The sequence below is a fragment of the Hypanus sabinus genome, chromosome 8 (assembly GCF_030144855.1).
Source record: "Hypanus sabinus isolate sHypSab1 chromosome 8, sHypSab1.hap1, whole genome shotgun sequence".
Classification (NCBI taxonomy): Eukaryota; Metazoa; Chordata; class Chondrichthyes; order Myliobatiformes; family Dasyatidae; genus Hypanus; species Hypanus sabinus.
In genome coordinates this window covers 144,543,201-144,562,496 of record NC_082713.1, presented here as the reverse complement: position 1 = coordinate 144,562,496, position 19,296 = coordinate 144,543,201, and the positions used below count along the sequence as shown (strand labels likewise).

Sequence of the window (19,296 nt, the reverse complement as noted above, 5' to 3'; positions counted from 1 at the left end):
AGGTCCTTTTACAAAGCTTCTACAATGAGCTTGATTCATAGCACTTCCAACCATTGTTCTCCAAGGTGGTAAATGTCATCTGGAACCAGTAGAAAATTTTCTCCGTCACACGGCATTCTTACTTGAAAAATAAAATCACCATTCCTTTCTGCTGGGGCAAAAACCTGGAACTCCCTAACTGAGAACTCTGAGAAGGTACCTCTCCTTGCAGGGCTGCGGTAGCTCAAGAAGGCGAAGTCACACTATTTTCTTGTTTTACTAATATATGAAACTAAATAAGTCTCTGAAGACATGAAGAACATGTTTGCTTGATCAAAATAGGTGAATAGATAAAATCATTGTTCACTCTTCTAACAACAATGAAGTTTGGTTTGTTTGAAGGCTGCTGGTTTCTGAAGAGTGTATTAGTAAGAGTCACGTGTAAGAGTAAGAATGATACAGCATGGATCTCTGACAGCACCTGAGTTTCTGATTTAGTTCAAAACTGTGACAAAATTAATTGAAATAAATTAGATATTTTGGTTTTCAAGTTTTTTTCAGATGTAAGGTACCTTGACAAACCGTCTTTAAAATCATTGGATAAGTGTTGATGAGCAGAGTTCCAAAGAAAAGTAACATGTCACCATTGGAATATAATGCCATTAATCACTTTGGCAATCATGGTCTAATTTCCAAAATGAGAGGTGATTTACCAAATCAGCAATAATGGGAATAACTATGAAAGTTACTAACATTGAGACATAGGATGATTGAAAATTAGAAACAATCACCATTCTGTTGAGCTGAAAAAGATAACGTATTTGTTGCTATTATTTTTTTATTTATATCACAGACATTCCCAAGGAAAATCCTTATGAAGATATAGAATCTGCAGACAGGCACCCACTAGGGAAACAGTGCATCCAAGTCCATCTTTCTTCAGCTGGCTCCACCCCCAAACCAGGATCCCCAACAGAAAACAGACCAGACACACCCACAAAGGTAACACAACTGGAATAACTGTTTATCTTTGCCACCTGGATAGAAACATTGCTTAATCACCATAGAATACTGCATACAGCCAGAGAATAAAGGGCAAGCCTGTAGAAATAAGGAGAACAAAGAGGTGGTTGTGAGAGGCAGAGGAGCAGCTACAAGACTGCTTTCAGTCAGTGAATACGTACACAACGCTGGAAGAACTCAGCAGGTCAGGCAGCATCCGTGAGAAAAGAACACCCTTCATCAGGAATCTCACGGATGCTGCCTGACCTGCTGAGTTCTTCCAGCGTTGTGTACGTATTCTTTGATCCACAGCATCTGCAGTTTATTTTTGCGTTTTGAGTCAGTGAACTGGGTCACGGTCAAGGACTCGTCAGAGGACTTGAATGACTAAGCCATGGTTGTTGGACTTTATAAAAACAGTTGTAGACGAGCATGTCTCCTCAAAGTCATTCAGAATTTTCCTCAACCGGAGGTCCTGATTGAACCATGCTGAGGGCCAGATCAGTGGCATTTGTACAAGTGGTCCTAGTGCAACCTCCAGAAAGCTATCTCACCTGTAAAGCACCAATTCTGAATCACTGAGGGATGCTTGACCGCTGTGGCAGTGATTGAATGCTATCACCTCCTACAAAGTGAAACCGTGACGTAGGTGACAACACGAGCTCAATGCCTTTTATGCCCACTTTGACTGTCAAAACAGGGGAGGCACATTCATGATCTAGCACAGCTCCCGTTGACACTGTGATTTCAGTCTCTGAGGCCAACATGAGAGCCTCCTTCAGGAGGGTGAACCCATGGAAAGCATCCTGCCCAGACATGGTACCTTTCCAAGTACTAATGATCTGGTGCTGATCAAGTGGCTGGGATGTTCACCAATATCTTTAACCTCTGGCTTCGGCAGTCTGAGGTCTCAAGCAGGCTTCAGTTAGACTGGTGCCCAAGAAGAGCGTGGTAACCTGCCTCAATGACTATCGTCCTGTGGCACTTGTATCCACTTGATGAAGTACTTTGAGAGGTTGGTGATGAAGCACATCAACTCTCGCCTGAGAAGCGACTTGGATCTGCTCCAATTTTCTGCCGGCAGAACCGGTCTACAGAAATGCCATTTCCATTGGCTCTTCAGAATCAGGTTTAATATCACTGACATACATTGTGATATTTGTTGTTTTGCAGCAGCAGTACATCACAATACATATTAATAAAAACTATAAATTGCAATACAAAGTAAATATAAAAGAAGAAATTTACGTTAAATAAGTAGTACAAAAGAGAGGGAAAAATACTGAGGTGGAGTTCTTGATTTCGTTGTCTATTCAGAATTCTGAGGGTGGAGGGGAAGAAGCTGTTTCTAAAGTGTGTGTCTTCAGGCTCCTGTCCTTCCACCTTGATGATAGCAATGAGAAGAGGGCATGTTCTGGGTGATGAGGGTCCTTAATGATGGATACCACTTATTTTGAGGCATTGCCTTTTGAAGATGCCCTGGATACTAGGGGGCTAGTGCCCATGATAGGGCTGGTTGAGTTTGAAACTATCTACAGCTTTTTCTGATCCTGTGCTGTGGCCCCTCCATACCAGATGGTGATGCGGCTCGTTAGAATGCTCTCTGATACATCTGTAGAAATTTGTCTTTGGTGACAGGCCAATTCTCATCAAATTCCTATTGAAGTATAGCTGCTGTCATGCCTTCTTTGTGATTGCATCAATATGTTGGGCCCAGGATAGACCTTCAGAGATGTTGACACGCAGGGACTTGAAACTACTCACCCTTTCTACTTCTGATCCCTTGATGAGTCCTGGCATGTGTTCCCTCGACTTCCCCTTCTTGAAGTACATAATCAGTTCCTTGGTCTTACTGAGTGCAAGGTTGTTGCTGTGACACAGTCAATCAGTTGATCCTGTATACCTCCTTGCCACCATCTGGATTCTGCCAACGATAGTTGTGTCATCAGCAAATTTATAGATGGCATTTGAGCCACACAATCATGGGTGTAGAAAGAATGGTGCAGTGGGCTAAGCATGCATCCTCGAGGTGCATCAGTTTTGATTGTCAGTGAAGAGGAGATGTTATTTCACTCAACCCTGGAACATCGGGACAGTGATGGTGCATACATCAGAATGCTCTTCATTGACTACAGCTTGATAATCAACATTATCATCCCTCAAAACTAATCAATAAACCCCATGACCTTGGCTTCAATACATCTGTGTACAACTGGATCCTTGATTTCCTCACTTGCAGACCCCAGTCAGTTCGGATTGGCAACAACATCTCCATAATCACTATCGGCACAGGTGCTCCACAAGGCTGTGTGCTTAGCCCCCTGCTCTACTCACTTTATACTTATGACTGTGAGGCCAAGCACAGCTCCAATGCCATATTTAAGTTTGCTGACAACACCACTGTCATTGGCCGAATCAAAAATGGTGATGAATTAGCATTTAGGAGGCAGATTCTAAATGCGGCTAATTAGTGCCAGAACAATAACCTCTCAATTAGTATCCGTGAGACCGGGAGCTGATTATTGACTTCAGAGGAGGAAACCAGAAGTCTATGAGCCGCGGGGATCAGAGGTGGAGAGAGTCATCAACTTTAAATTCCTCAGTGTTATCATTTCAGAGCATCTGTCCTGGGTCCAGCATGCAAGTGCTATTGCAAATATAGCATGGTAGCAGCTTTGCTTCCTTAGGCAGTTGTGAAGATTTGGCATGCCATCTTAAACTTTGACAAATTTGTATAGATGTGTGGTAGAGTATATTGACTGATTGCATCACAACCTGCTATGGAAATACTAATGCCCTTGAAGGTAAAATTCTACAAAAGGTAGAGGATACTGCCCAGTCTATCTCTGCGAAAGCCTTCCAGTCTATTGAACACGTCCACATGGAGCTCTGTTGCAGGAAAACGGCATCCATTTTTGTGGATGGACAAGCTCAGTCTGCTTTTCTTAAAGCACTGTCCTCTTTTGCAGCAATCTAAGTACAGCGAGTCAAACGCGCTCACGATGTGAAATAAACTTCATTCCATCAAGGACCCCACAACCCAGGCCATGCTCTCCTCTTTGCTGCCAGGAGGTACAGGAGCCTTGGGGCTTGTGCCCCCAGGTTCAGGAACAGTTATTAACCCTCAACCATCAGGCTCTTGAACCAAAGGGGATAACTTGACTCAGCTTCACCTACTTCATCACTGAGCTGTTCCCGCAACCTATGGACTCACTTTTAAGGCCTCTTCATCTCATGTTCTCGATATTTATTGCATTTTTTTTGTACTTGCACAGTTTTTTTTGTCTTTTGCACATTAGTTGTTTGTCCATCCTGTTGGTTGTGGTCTTTTATTGACTCTGTTTCTTTGTATTTACTGTGAATGCCCGGAGGAAAATGAAATGTCAGGGCTGTATATGGTGATGTATATGCACTTTGACAATAAATTTACTTTGGTTAGATTCAAAGTTCAATCTTCATTTTGTCACATCCACTGTTGTCTGGAGAGTTTTTGTATTGGACAAGTCCAGTCTGCTATTTTCTGGGAAACCTTGCAAAGCACAGTCCTCTATTGCACCATTTAAGTACACCAAATCAAAACGGGCTCATGATGTGAATGAAACTTCATTGACAAGCAGGAGATTTTGTTTTTTGAATATTGTGTTTTGAAGAGAAATCCAGCGCTTTCCAAAATAAACCGCAGACCTTCCAAATGAGAACCTAATGCATTTGCTGATCCGACCACACAAGGCTGGCAGGCCCAAGAGGATCAGCAACATGGGACTGCTTGAAGGCATAACTTTTTCAGGAACTGCTTTTAAAATAGAGGACCATCTGCTTAGCATAACTTCAATTTTATTTTCGATTGGATTTGATTGGATTGGTTGTATTCTGGAACTGCTGTGTTGGTCGAGTTACCGAGTCAGCTCTGTGCTTTCCGTTGTATCTTTGATGATTAATGTGGAGATCTGCTCTGTTTTCACAGCTTCCTTTGAAAACTTCCTCCCTCTTTCGACACTCCTCAGACAGGAGAAGTTTCAAATTGCTGGATATCAGAAAAATCAGTAAAGATGGCATTAACTCGCCACCAAAAGCCAGCCCGCCTTCTACCCCAAGCAGTCCAGATGACACACAGAGCCTGGCAGGAGATTCTCAGTTATTAAGAAGGAGAAGAAAGATCCCCAAGGTCTGTAACTTCTTACAGATTTTGTTTGGTTAGTCTGAGTGTTGTTTTAATCATGATCAGGATTTATCAGCAGGGTCACTGATTGCCATCAGCTAAGATTGGGATAGAGTTTTGACCGTTTTCCATTTTTGACCTTGTTTGGCCATTTTCCAGAAATATCCACAGCAACTAATGAAGCTTAACTGGAGCCCACGTGAATTGTCTAGTATCTTCGCTTCAGAGCTACCATTTATATTTACTGAGAATCTGCATAGCCATGGTCAATGATGACCTCCTCATTTGTGAAGTTGTTACTGTCCAATAGTTTGGTCTTGATAAGAAACCGGGTCTATTTCTCATCATCGCCAGTATTAGGATTTAGCATTAAGCCTCAGATGTGAACTCTGGTTGAATCTGACTAAGTTTGCTCAGCAGCAATTTCAACGCAGCATTGTTGATCCTTCGGTTGAATTCTCATTGTTTTCAAATGCAGGTGGTGTTGAAGATTAATGCAATCTACGAGGCTAGGAGGGGGAGGAAGAAAGTAAGACGAATCACTCAGTCTTCTGAGGCCAACACAGGAAGAGGTAAGGCTTGTGCACAATCCCTATTGTGTCATCCAATTTAAGTGAACAGATTAATTACTGTATGTAGAATAAAAAATAGATAAATGCCGCAAAGTTATTTTTATGTTTATTAAGAGGATGTAGTCATCAGCTGTTAAACACATGGGAATAGGAATTCATTTGTACAATTCCAAAAATAACAATCCCTTGTAGTTGGAAATTAGCTTCATGCATAATGGAGAAATATTGTGCACTTTGTAAAAATGTCCATTCAAAAAATTTATCTCCAGGATTTCCATTTGATCTAAAACCTTTTATCTCCAGCACCAATTTCCATACTCCTCACCCCAATGTCACCAATATTATTGCAACATGCAATATTTGTCTCCAACTTAGTTTACAAGCTACTGGTTTGAAAACAAAAGTTTATCACTCATAGAGCCAAGAGTTTGCAATAAGCCTGTTTCACTGAAACAATGCTGATTGAATGATATTATTTCTCTTTGACTGCAAACATGGTCTTGTACGATTCCTGACTGCTTTGCCGTCAGAGGTCAGGAACACAGTCACAGACAGACAGACATACTTTATTGATCCTGAGGGAAATTGGGTTTTGTTACAGTCGCACCAACCAAGAATAATGTAGAAATACAGCAATATAAAACCATAAATAATTAAATAATAATTGGTAAATAATGCCAAGTGTAAATAAGTCCAGGACCAGCCTATTGGCTCAGGGTGTCTGACACTCCAAGGGAGGAGTTGTGAAGTTTGATGGCCACAGGCAGGAATGTCTTCCTATGACACTCAGTGTTGCATCTCGGTGGAATGAGTCTCTGGCTGAAGGTACTCCTGTGCCTAACCAGTACATTATGGAGTGGATGGGAGACATTGTCCAAGATGGCATACAACTTGGATAGCATCCTCTTTTCAGACACCACCGTCAGAGAGTCCAATTCCACCTCCACAACATCACTGGCCTTATGAATGAGTTGGTTGATTCTGTTGGTGTCTGCTACCCTCAGCCTGCTGCCCCAGCACACAACAGCAAGCATGATAACACTAGCCATCATAGACTCGTAGAACATCCTCAGCATCGTCCGGCAGATGTTAAAGGACCTCAGTCTCCTCAGGAAGTAGAGAAGGCTCTGACCCTTCTTGTAGACAGCCTCAGTGTTCTTTGAACAGTCCAGTTTATTGTCAATTCGTGTCCCCAGGTATTTGTAATTCTCCACCATGTCCACACTGACCCCTTGGATGGAAACGGGTCACCGGTGCCTTAGCTCTCCTCAGGTCCACCACCAGCTCCTTAGTTTTTTTTCACATTAAGCTGCAGATGATTCTGCTCACACCATGTGACAAAGTTTCCCACCGTAGTCCTGTACTCGGCCTCATCACCCTTGCTGATGTATCCAACTATGGCAGAGTCATCAGAGAACTTCTGAAGATGGCAAGACTTTGTTGTAGTTGAAGTCCGAGGTGTAGATGGTGAAGAGAAAGGGAGACAGGACAGTCCCCTGTGGAGCCCCAGTGCTGCTGACCACTCTGTCTGACAGTGTTGCAAGCACACGTACTGTGGTCTGCCAGTCAGGTAATCAATAATCCATGACACCAGGGAAGCATCCACCTGCATCACTGCCAGCTTCTCACCCGGCAGAGCAGGGCGGATGATGTTGATTGCACTGGAGAAGTCAAAAAGTATGACCCTCACAGTGCTTACCGGCTTGTCCAGGTGGGCGTAGACACAGTTCAGCAGGAAGACGATGGTATCCTCAACTCCTAGTCAGGGCTGATAGGCGAACTGGAGGGGGTCTAAGTGTGGCCTAACCATAGGCCGGAGCTGCTCTAGAACAAGTCTCTCCAGGGTCTTCATGATGTGGGAGGTCAATGCCACCGGTTTGTAGTCATTGGAGCCACTGGGGTGCGGCGTCTTCGGTACAGAGACGAGACAGGACGTCTTCCACAGCACAGGAACCCTCTGGAGACTCAGGCTCAGGTTGAAGACATGGTGAAGTACTCCACATAGCTGGGAGGCACAGGCTTTGAGCACTCTGGGGCTGACTCCATCCGGGCCTGCAGCCTTTCTTGGGTGGAGACTTTTCAGCTGTCTTCTCACCTGTTCAGCTGTGAAGCCCACCGTGGTGGTTTCAGGTGGGGGAGGGGTGTAGTCATGAGAGCAGGGTGGAGGGCTGTGAGGAGGGGTAGGAGGAGAAAGTGGAACCTTTGGCTTCATAGGCTCAAGATTATTGTCCATTGCTGCTGTTGGTCAGTGCCCCGTCTTAAAGTTTGCTGTTCACTCCTGCATTAGGAATGTTATTCCAATTTTATACATGTTAAAACCATATACTTCTCTTTCAGCCCACAGGAGAAACCCAACAGGCACCTTTCCCAAAATGTAGACTTTCATGGATTGTGTTTATGTGATACAATAGTTTAAAGACTTCCCAGGCAATGTCCTATCAGAGAGCATGACTCCTATGTGCAAAGTTCTTCACTGACATATAGAGATCCTTCTGATAAACCTCTCCCTACTCCCAGGTCCTCCCATAATTTCACCTCCCTATAGCAGGAAGGGTGTGGAATGCATTGTGGCATGTCCCTTTAAGACCTATCTGCTAAACTTGCTTCTCATTAAAACATAACCTTGTGATGGGGTTTAAGTGGCTGGGTGCAGGGATGAAGACTGTGTGAGGGGAAGTGTAATTAAGAATTAGGAGTCTCAGCTGAACAATAGTATTAAACTGTGTTATCTTATATTTTGGAATTTCTGATTATTTGAACACTGAAATATTGTCATTAAATTAATTTTGGTTTCCATGAGCATGTGAATTAGAGGTAGAGAAACCACTTAGAGATGTGGTCTACTTGCAGTTCACTTGGATAACATAGTAGGTATTTAGACACAACACAGTTTTAATGTGGAATTACTTCTTACATTTGAACTTGTCAGTTAATTTCTGTGAACATTTTCTTTTGGATAGTGCCAGTGAAGGAATGATTGATCAGTGAAGTATTTTCTCCTATCCCTACTAATGGTACCAATTAGGCAAAACACATTCCAGTAGTTGCTAAAAGGAACATTTTCAAATAAAGCAAATGATTATTCAAGCTGTTTAAGGATGTGTTATGGAGGAAGCCCATTAACCTTGACCTCATTTCATGTGTGTAAATCAAATCACAGTTCAGAAGTTTGGAAAAGTGTGGAAGTCAACATGAGTAGTATTACATCTTCCAGTTCCTATTACAAAATATCCATTATCATTACTACTTCCTCTCCCAGGATTATTGAGCTATTGGGGCATTAAAGTAAATTCTTGAAGGGGCCATGGGATTCATTTGTGGAAGAAATTGGTAGGGATGAATCTGATTAAATACGTTACGCAAGACTGAGATTTCCTGAGATAAAATTAGCAATATGTTAATGGCTGTTCCTTCATAAGGCAACTTGTGTCAATTTAGTTACAGATGAAAACAGTGAAACTGACAGTGAGACTGAAGAAAAACTTAAAGGTAAGCTAATTTCTGTACAGTATTATTTAAGCTTTTGCACTACTTAAACTATTTGATATACATATTTACTGTAATTCATAGTTTTCCTTTTATTATCATGTATTGCATTATAATGCTGCCACAACCTTAATAAATTTCATGACATGCTGGTGATATTAAATCTGATTCTGATTACTAATAAATTTCTTCACTATTGTTTAATGTTCCCTGCATTCCAAAGCTTTCTTAGAGTTACAGAGATCAGTTTCAATTAGATCCAGACCCATTGCACTAATGTAACAAAGTCCTCAGAACCCTGGTTGAATACAGTAGCATCAGATACATTTGGTGGCCAGAAGCCCATTAACTGTAGACTGTCTGCAGGGCTCCTGGGCGTGGTTTGAAAATTTAAAGCTCGGTCACATTTTTAAAAATTGTAGCCCTTGTTGGATGAGAAATTACTTGTACAGTCAATTGTACTTGTAGTGTTGCCCCAGTCAGGGTGTAGAGGGGAAGTGCAGAACTTCTTGTGGGGCACCTTAATACTGGGCATTTTCAGATTGCATTTATTACAGAGGCCAAGTAAAGACTTTAAAATCAATCCAAATTAAGATTGGATGTTAAGATATAGAAAAATTGTTCCGAATAATTACAAAATGTTCAGGCAAAGATGGTTGAAGGGCTACCTTAAGAACAGGGATGGAGGTAGGAGCCATGTGAATTAGTGGGGCAAGATCAGAATACGTACTTAAAAAATAACTGCTTATAATTGCTATGACTGCTAATCAAGAGTCCAACTGTGTGAGTCAGAGCAACTGGATGTTTTATAGCTGACTTCTTTTGACCTGTTGCTGGTCCTACGAACCTATGAAACTAATGGATTTTGAAAAGGCTGGCTGGCTGGTCCATCTGATTCCCCACAATCATGTCGGACTTGAGCATCATGGCCCAGTCAGCAATTGTGTAATTTCCTTGGACAGGAAAATCATCATTTGTACAAAGAAGACTGAGCGGATTTTGGAGAAGATATAATTCCAGTGAATTTGCTTTAATACCTCACCTCTCTACCCCTCCCCAAAGGTGATCAAAGCCCATTGGAAGTGAAATAATTTCTTTTGCATCATGTGACTCCTGGCTTTCTGGAACTTATTTAATTCCAGTAGTTGATCTATAAGCATGTAGGTATCTTGTGTATCGGTGAGACATGACGTAGATTGGGAGACCGCTTCGGGGAGCACCTAGGCTCTGTCCGTGATCTCCCAGCACCCACCTGTTTTAACTCCATTTCCCATTCCCTTTCTGACATGTCAGTTCATGGCCTCCTCTACTGCTGTCATGATGCCATACTCAGGTTGGAGCAGCAGCATCTTACATTCTGTCCAGGTAGACTCCAGCCTGAAGGCATGAACGTCGATTTCTCAACCTGGTGGTGCCCCCACCACTCCCCGTCTTTCGCCATTCCACATTCCCTTTTCCCTCTCTCACCTCATGTCCTTACCTGCCCATCACCTCTCTCCCTCTGGTTTTCCACCCCTCTTTTCTTTCTTCCATGGCTTTCTGTCCTCTGCTATCAGATTCCCCCATCTCCAGCCCTTTATCTTTCACCAATCAACTTCCCAGCTCTTTACTTCACCCCTTCTCCCCAGTTTCATCTATCACCTTGTGTTTCTTCCTCCCTTCCTCCCACCTAAATCTGACTGCTCATCTATTTTTCTCTAGTCCTGATGAAGAGCCATGGCCTGAAACATTCACTGTACTCTTTTCCATTGACACTGCCTGGCCTTCTGAGTTCCACCAGCATTTTGTGTGTGTGTAATGTCTGTTGTGCCGAGGACAATGAACTCAGCAGATCAATCTCTTTAATCCCTCACAGTGAATCTATATTTGTGAATAGCTGCTACTCAGAAGTTAAATAACATAATATACTTTATTCTGTTAAGTAATAGGCATTTTATTTGTTAGTAAAACAGAAACATAATTAGATTCAATTAAACTAATTCCTATAATAACATGGAAAATTCTGAGAACACTCAGCTGATCAGGTAGTATCTATGGAAAGAAATAGAGTTAACACTTCAGGTCTGACATCTAATATTGGAACCTTTCCAGCACTTTCTGTTTTCATTTCAGATTTTCAGCATCTGCAGTGTTTGCTTAGTTTTCCAGTTAATTCCTTTCCCTTCCTCCACTGACAGCTCACAGTCAGCGTCTCGTGTTGGTGAAGTCCTTGTTGAAGCAGAAGAGTCGCTACCGAACCTTGGAGAGAGATCTCATTGAGTTCCAGGAGTGGCAGCTATTTGAGTTCTTTGTGGTGGTCGCGCTCCACATGAAGAAGGGAAGTAGTGCGTATGTCCCTGAGGTCACCCAGCAGTTTCCTCTGAAGGTGAGAAGGTGCTTGAGTTTAGAGAAAGATCTCTTCCTTTCTCTGTCTTCCATTTCTTCCAGAGGGCTGGCGTATTGAACAGCTTATGGATTTTTCAAATCTGTTAAATGGACTTTTGATACAGTAATTGGAGGTGAGTGGAGGGTAGTCAACGATAAATCGCCATGCATTAACGGAAAGAGAAAGCTTGAAGATTGTTCCTAAGCATTCGATTTCTCTTAAAAACATAATTCACTTATTGAATTTGCTTCTGCAGTAAGTGGCTCTTTACAGGCTTCCTTCTCTCCTTGTCAGTTCAATTGATTACACTCCTGATGGTGCTGTTTCTTTTACTTCATTCAGGGACTGTTCTGGAGCAATCTGCACTGCAAAAACACGTTAGCTGTTTCAAATACAGTGTTCTTTTACAACACCACATTTTCCTGGGGTTGGGCACCTGCTGATTGACTCCCAGAGGTGAACGTTAGTGTGAAAGGCAGGCACATGCTATAACATACCAGTGTTGTTGGGCAAGGACAGTTCATACACATCTTTAACATAGGCCAAATTTGCACCTTTAACGTGTAAAGTATTTCTCAGAGAAATTATAGTATAAAAATTAGAACTAGGAGAGATCAGTCAACCCCTCTTCCTTGCTGCACCATCCAATAAAATCATGGCTGATACTTAATCTCAGTACTTTCCCACAACTTCTTCCAAGCCATCAGGCTGATCAACACCTCCAACTATTAACACACCCCAGCACCCACACATCACCTAGCACACTTAATGTACATACAATCAGTCTACATACGTAACAGTTATAGGATTACTTTTAAATTTTTTTTTGTATTCTTTATGCTTATTGTGGTTTCTTTTAAGCTGCCTCAGATCCGAGTAATAATCATTTAATTCTCCTTTACACTCACATACTGAAGAATGACAATAAACCGTCTTGGATCTTGAATATCAACAAAACCGCAATCCTTGATTTTCAAATTATCCGTGCGCGCGTGTGTGTGTTGCCCCTGTGGCAGCTATGTACTGGGAATGTGTATGTGCATCCTGATGCATTGTGTGGAGAACCTCAATGGTATCTAATGCTTCCTTTTCCTCTGTGATTCAGCTGGATAAACCATTCAAGTTTATGCGGGAAACAGAAGATCAGTTAAAAGTCATTCCACAATTCTGCTTTCCTGATGCCAGAGACTGGACTCCTGTTTCTGAGTTTACCAGGTATATACTTCCGTAGCATCACAAAAATCTGCAGCTGCTGGAAATCCAAAGCAACGCACAGAAAATGCTGGAGGAACTCAGCAGGCAAGGCAGCATCTATGGAAATGAGTACACAGTTTTTGTGTTGGGCCAAAGTCCTTCATTAGGTCGACTGTACTCTTTTTCATGGATGCTGCCTGACCTGCTGAGTTCATCTAGCATTTTGTGTGATTTGCTTATTTTTTTTTAGATTACTTTTGATCATGATTCTCAACAATTTGATTGGGATATTTGAGGGAATGGCTGGAAAAGGGTGAAATCCATTTGCAACAAATGAACGAGTGCTCTAATTTTTGCAACTTTTCTTCTTGAACCTATATAAATCACCTGAACAATGTTTATTATTAAATGGGTGTTATCGAGCATTAAATAACATGCATTAAATGTTATTGAGGAAATCTCTCAAGTTTGTATGGAAGCCATTGGTTCTTTGTGTTCCTGGCAGTACATTGCTAAGGTTAAAACATGTCTTTACAACACATTTCATATCCTCAAATATCCTACAGTATTTCACAATCAATAATGTACATTTGGAGTGTATTAACTGATGCCCCATAAATAAAGACTGCAATGAGTTGATGTGATTTTATAAATAGCAAAGGGATGCATAACCAGACAAACTCTTTCAGTTGTTTTGGTTGAGAATATTCTTGGCCAGGAGAATAGAAAATCTTGAACAGTATCTTATTGTCTCGTATGTTGACTTGATAGAGACTCCATTTAATATCTCATCTGAAAGACAGTGCAACAACCCCTCATGCTGCACTGCAAAGCTATGTCATCGTAGCTTGCCATTCCAGAAAATCAGCCAAGACTGTACTACCAAGAAGGGCAGGTAAAGCAGACGCTTTTCCTAAGACATGTACCAGTCTGACTTAAAAATGAATCTCCATGTCTAAATCCTGGAACTCCTTACCTAACACTTGAAGAATTGCATGTTCAAAAAGACAGTTCATAACACCTGTTCGGATTCCAGGGCAGGGCAGTTACTTTGGGTGTTACTAGTGACACCCAAATCCACAAAAATGAATTTATTAAAAAGATATACTTCAGTGAAGGTGTTTTATTTTGGGAGCTCTGTGACAAGGCATGTATCATATGAAGCACTTTACACTCTTTCTTTACTTGAAGGAAATGACACCTTAAACGTCCATGGCATTGAAAACTACAGGATGTTCATGTGTCTGACTGTAGATAAATTTTGTCTTGCTGAATCTGGATGCCACCCATCTTAGTGTTCACTAATATTCCAGTTTAGTACTTTGCTGCAGAACTTTTCTACCCTCTTTATGATTTACAACAACTTGGAATGCTTGAACAAACCTTCCTTGTTTCCCATTGTAACAGTGAAACCTTTTCATTTGTCCTGACTGGAGAAGATGGGAGCAGACGGTTTGGTTATTGTCGGCGGCTGCTGGTAGGATCCCCATTAAAAATCATATCAAGGGTTTTAAGATAATTATAAATTATGCAGCAGCATTTCAATTGTCTTGTTTTTTTCCCCTCCTTTTAGCCTACTGGGAAGGGGAAACGTCTACCGGAGGTTTACTGTATCGTCAGTCGGTTGGGCTGTTTCAACCTCTTCTCTAAGGTACCAATGCTAGTCAGTTTTAGTTAAGAACTTACTCACTGGAATTGTTTCTGAATGAATATTTGTCCATCTCCTGCCTAAATTGTTGGAGTTGGTTCCTGGGTATTCTACACCTCTGCCTCCCCTCTTAAACTTATCCTAATACCTTGCCTTTCTCACAATTTCTAAAAGGACCTGAAAATGTTAAAGTATATCACTTAACAGCAACCTAAACTTTTATTAGATCCTATTTTTAATAGATCCTATTTGCATGCCAGACTCCGAGCATCTTTTGTGGTAGAACGGATACAGTGAGTTTCACCTGTTGAGCACCTGCTTCGTGATGTAATAAGGTCAATGTATTCTTTCGGGCTTTGATTTCTACCTGTTTTTGATTTGTATTTCCTGCTGGTATGGACTGTAACGGGAAAGCAATGCTCACATTTGAGTTCATTCAAGCCTGAACCCAAGCAGCCTTGTGTTTCATTTGAACTAGTCTCTGCAGCTCTACACATACTGTCAATTTTGATTAAATACCAGTTCAATTATAACATTACAACCAATCCACACTACCTGATGTTGTTCACTGTGCTTTGAAATATAAGGTATTTGCACAGAACAAAATATTAAGGCAGCAATATCAATACTTGTGAGATCATGTGTTAGATAGTACAATCTTGATTTATTTGATCATAGAACACCTTTTATGCCAGAAATTTGTTCTTGTATCTCTTTTAATGGGTTCTTTTTTAGCCCAGGCATGTTTTCTCCATGAGTTATCAGACTAACCTATCTGATTTTTGATGGTGCTTTGTAGATCTTGGATGAGGTAGAGAAGCGACGGGTGATTTCTCCTGCTCTTGTTCAACCGTTCATGAGGAGCATCATGGAAGCACCTTTCCCTGCCCCGGGGCGAACCATCACTGTCAAAAACTTCCTTCCAGGATCAGGAAATGAGGTGAGGGAAACCTCCAGCTTCCTAATGTTTTACTTTCTATTTTCTTATGTTACTACAATGTTCTGAGGGGTTGCAGTGGGGAGAGTGAACGTCGGCCTAGAGAAGGGGTTCCCAACCTGGCATGAAAGTGTGGAGAACCCCTGAACTAGAGGTAAGCTGGACGAGAGTGGCTTTTCCATGTGATATGCCTAACATTCAGATATTTCTCTGAGTTTTCTTCAAATTTTACATTGAGATGTAGAATATAAGCATTATGTACAGCATCAGATGGAAAAAGCACATCGTTTACAGCACGTTATTGGGATGCAACAAAGTCTCATGTCTTTTCTTCCAGTTTGAAATACATTTAAAGTTTGCAAAGAAAACAATGGGAAATGATTTAGAAGGCAGTTCGCAGCATGTCATATTGCAGAATAATTACTTGGGTAATTCTGCAACGACTTTGGTTTTGCAGGTTGTCTGTGGGCTAGAATGTTCCACTAGCATCTTCATACCTAGTTTTTTCAAAAATCTATTGACATTGCACATCTAATAGTGCATGGTGTAACAACTTTTCTAACATCAATATACATCTCTCATAGCAAATTCTTCGTGCTCTAAGAAATGATTATAAACATTCATTCTCTATCATTATAAAGCAACTCAGTGGAGTTTTCTAAATTTCTGAGTCACTTTGAGATGTGTTTTAAATGCAACACGTGGTCCTCTGATATGCTGTATGCTCCGGTTTGAAAATTGTGTTTGAACTCATCTCACAGTAACATTCTCTGTACAGAGAGAGAAATGTGCACTAAAAATGAGTAGCATGTTTATACTAATTATCTAATTACAATTGTGGCAAAATTGTTAATTATTATAATCATTTAAATTATCATGTTTCAAGACACAAAAACAACTTTAAAAGTTTTACAGTTGTAATATTGAAGTCAGCATCCTCTGTAGAAAAACGTCAGATTTCTGAATGGAGATTTGGGTTTAGGGTGAGGTTGTTCCACGGGGTAAACCAGCCAATGCAAAGTAGGAAGTCAAGAAGGTCAACAACTTAGCCAATTGTTGTACTGACCTGACAGACATCTGTCTCCTTCAGGTGATCCAGCTGTGCAGGCCCCTGGACTCCCGATTAGAACACGTGGACTTCGAGTGTCTCTTTTCTTCACTAAGCATCCGCCAGCTGATTAAAGTCTTTGCTTCCCTGCTACTGGAGAGGAGGGTGATTTTCACAGCAGATAAACTCAGGTGAATAATACTCATTTTACAATGAAATCTGACAGACAAATGAAAATCAGTAATGAGATTCTGTCATCCCTAATCCTGATAAAGTATATTAAGATACCAGATCACACCTGCTAGTTAATCACAGAATTTGTTGGGAATATATATTACATGATATGTAAGGACTGTATGTCTAATATATACTGAATGCTTTAACATGTTGTGACATGTTGTGAAATGTACATATAAGAATCTGAGAAAAGGACTGAGAGGCCTTTAGTGTATTAGTACACTGAAGAATTTAACATGGTGAAAGTTAATATAATAGAACAGTTGAAACCTTAAGAAACATTTTTCAATATTTAACTCCAATCACAAGTTGGTTCTTCTACTGCACACTCAATGTTCCACAGCAATAGTCTGATTACACATGGAAATTAATACAAGCTTGTTGGGTCTAACATGCAATGTGATCTGTGGACAAGTTCAATTGACCCAGAATATGTTGCACACTCACCTATACAAATGTTTATTACAGCAGATCTACTCTTACAGTAAAAGTTAGATTCGTAAGCTATGGGTCTTCATGTCCTTCAGTTGAAAGATGAACCCTCATGATCCACTAGTAGTTACTGCATCACCTTCTATACTTATGACTCCTGGCTTTACCTGCGACCTGTGCATTTTGGGGTTGGCTTGCGAGTTAGTATCGCATTTTCTGTGAAGTCACATCATTGGTGCATGTGCCCAGAAATGCAAGTCGAAAAGAATTAATTCTGTGCTTTTTCCTACATTTACTTTATATTAGAGCGAATTTTTATTTCGTATCCCAAATATTTTGGTAGCAGTTTGTGAATTCTGTAAGGTTGAGTTTCCATTACCTGAGCTGCTGTTACATAGGGATTGCCTGTATGTTTCTGGACTAATATTTGAAGAACTGAGTTTGATTTAATGGTTGGAGGTCGTGAAGCACTGAGGCTTGGTGTGTTTTGATTTGCTGCTGTTTTTGAATGCATCAATGAAGGGAAAGGTCTAAAAGCTTTCTCTGGGCACATTGCTAATTTCTAAATGACCCAATGTATACTGTTTCTAATTAATCCATGTCTTTCTAAATAAAGACTGGAATTTAATTTTCATCTTTCTGTCTACCATATGTAGCCAGTCCATATCATCATAGCTTGTCATTCCTGAGTGTCAGCCAAGATGTGGTTATTTGTGTCAGTTTAAGGGAAATTTATTTAATGCAATTCATTCCTAAAAAATTGTAACTGTCTCCTCATCTTCATCTGGTAGAATATTTAAATACTTGCTGATATGGAGTTATGGCACACTCCGCTTGTTTGGGATATAGATTAGTCAATGCTAAAAGTCATCGACAGATGGACTTAACATTCTACATTGCAAATAATAGAATAAATGAGTGTTCCGTACCCTGTGCACATCTAAGTAATATTTCCAATTATCATACACCCTTGTTTGCAGTAATTAATACCTTTACAACATATTTCCTTGACTTTTCAAGTTGTTGCCATTAGTAAATCATTTTCAGTGCTGGACTTTATCATTTTTGTCAGCTCTCTTATCCCAGTTGCTATAACAATTAAGGAAATATGGGAATTAATGGCAGAGGCAACTCCTGCTGAGAATGAACTAACTATTCTAAGCAATCAGATTAATCTTGCCTGTCAGCTCTCAATCACTGCATCAAAGCTCATCTTTGTAAAGTTCACTGAGGATTTCTGCCCTTAAGGCAGTAATGCCCAGACCCACATTACACTCTGCATAATAAAACTTCAACCAAATTCTTTAGAATTATCCTTGCTAATATAGAACATATAAACTCGAACCTAGGGAAGACCATTTGACACCATACTCCTGAATCCTGCTCAGTCATTTGGTTGATTGAAAGCTGCATGATTTGTGTTTTAGTGGCAGAGTGTGACTGAAACACAAATCAGAGTGTTCTTTCTAACCTGCAGGATTTCTAACCCTCAAAGTATTTCATTGAAAATCCTCCAAATTGCTATGTAAATCCTACCATTAATACGCACTCAGTGTATGCTGAGTCTAAGTTGATGGCCTTGTGTTGCTGTAGCCCATCCACTTCGAGAGTCAATGTGTTGTACATTCAGAGATGCTCTTCTGCACACCGCTGTTGTAATGTGTGGTTATTTGAGTTACCACTATCTTCCTGTCAGCTTGAACCAGTCTGATAACTATCTCTCTCTCTCTTTCTCCCCCTCCCCCTCTCTCCCTCCTTTTTGCCCACAGAACTGCCACTAATAGGGTTTTTTTTCATTTTTTTCCCACCATTCTCTGTAAACTCGAGACTGTTGGTGTGAAAATCCCAGGAGATCAGTTTCTGAGATACCAAACCACTCTGTCTGGCACCAACTATCATTCCACAGTCAAAGTCACTTTCATCATGTTCCTTCCCCATTCTGATGTGTGGTCTGAACAACGACTAACTCTCTTGACCATGTTTTATGCATTGAGTAGTTGCCACATGATCGGCTGATTAGATATTTCCAATAACGGGCAGGTATACCTAATAAAGCGGCCACTGAGTGTATATTGACAGATACCTACAGTCTCCAGTACCAGTCACCATGTGACCATTCGGGCAACCTTTCTCAGTCGATCAGATTATGGGCCATTTATCTGTACTAACCCCGTAACCCTTGATTTCCTTGAGAACTAAAATGTATTGTTCTTAACATACTTTGTGAGTGAGTCTCC

The 19,296-nt window shown here is 40.9% G+C and overlaps 1 protein-coding gene across 5 annotated transcripts in view; it reads left to right on the top strand.

The window, feature by feature from the left end:
• The window catches only part of si:dkey-82f1.1 (DENN domain-containing protein 2A), a 98,803-nt gene that overhangs the window by 58,668 nt on the left and 20,839 nt on the right, over window positions 1-19,296 (top strand). For 4 of the 5 annotated variants that reach the window (XM_059978100.1, XM_059978099.1, XM_059978101.1 and 1 more), the window contains exons 5-14: window positions 833-981; window positions 4,946-5,146; window positions 5,619-5,712; window positions 9,151-9,201; window positions 11,376-11,563; window positions 12,669-12,778; window positions 14,165-14,234; window positions 14,331-14,408; window positions 15,205-15,345; window positions 16,433-16,581. In XM_059978100.1, coding sequence (XP_059834083.1) covers window positions 833-981; window positions 4,946-5,146; window positions 5,619-5,712; window positions 9,151-9,201; window positions 11,376-11,563; window positions 12,669-12,778; window positions 14,165-14,234; window positions 14,331-14,408; window positions 15,205-15,345; window positions 16,433-16,581 — 1,231 coding nt within the window. The remainder of the gene's footprint in view (window positions 1-832; window positions 982-4,945; window positions 5,147-5,618; window positions 5,713-9,150; window positions 9,202-11,375; window positions 11,564-12,668; window positions 12,779-14,164; window positions 14,235-14,330; window positions 14,409-15,204; window positions 15,346-16,432; window positions 16,582-19,296) is intronic. The other variant, XM_059978103.1, reaches the window with a different exon arrangement.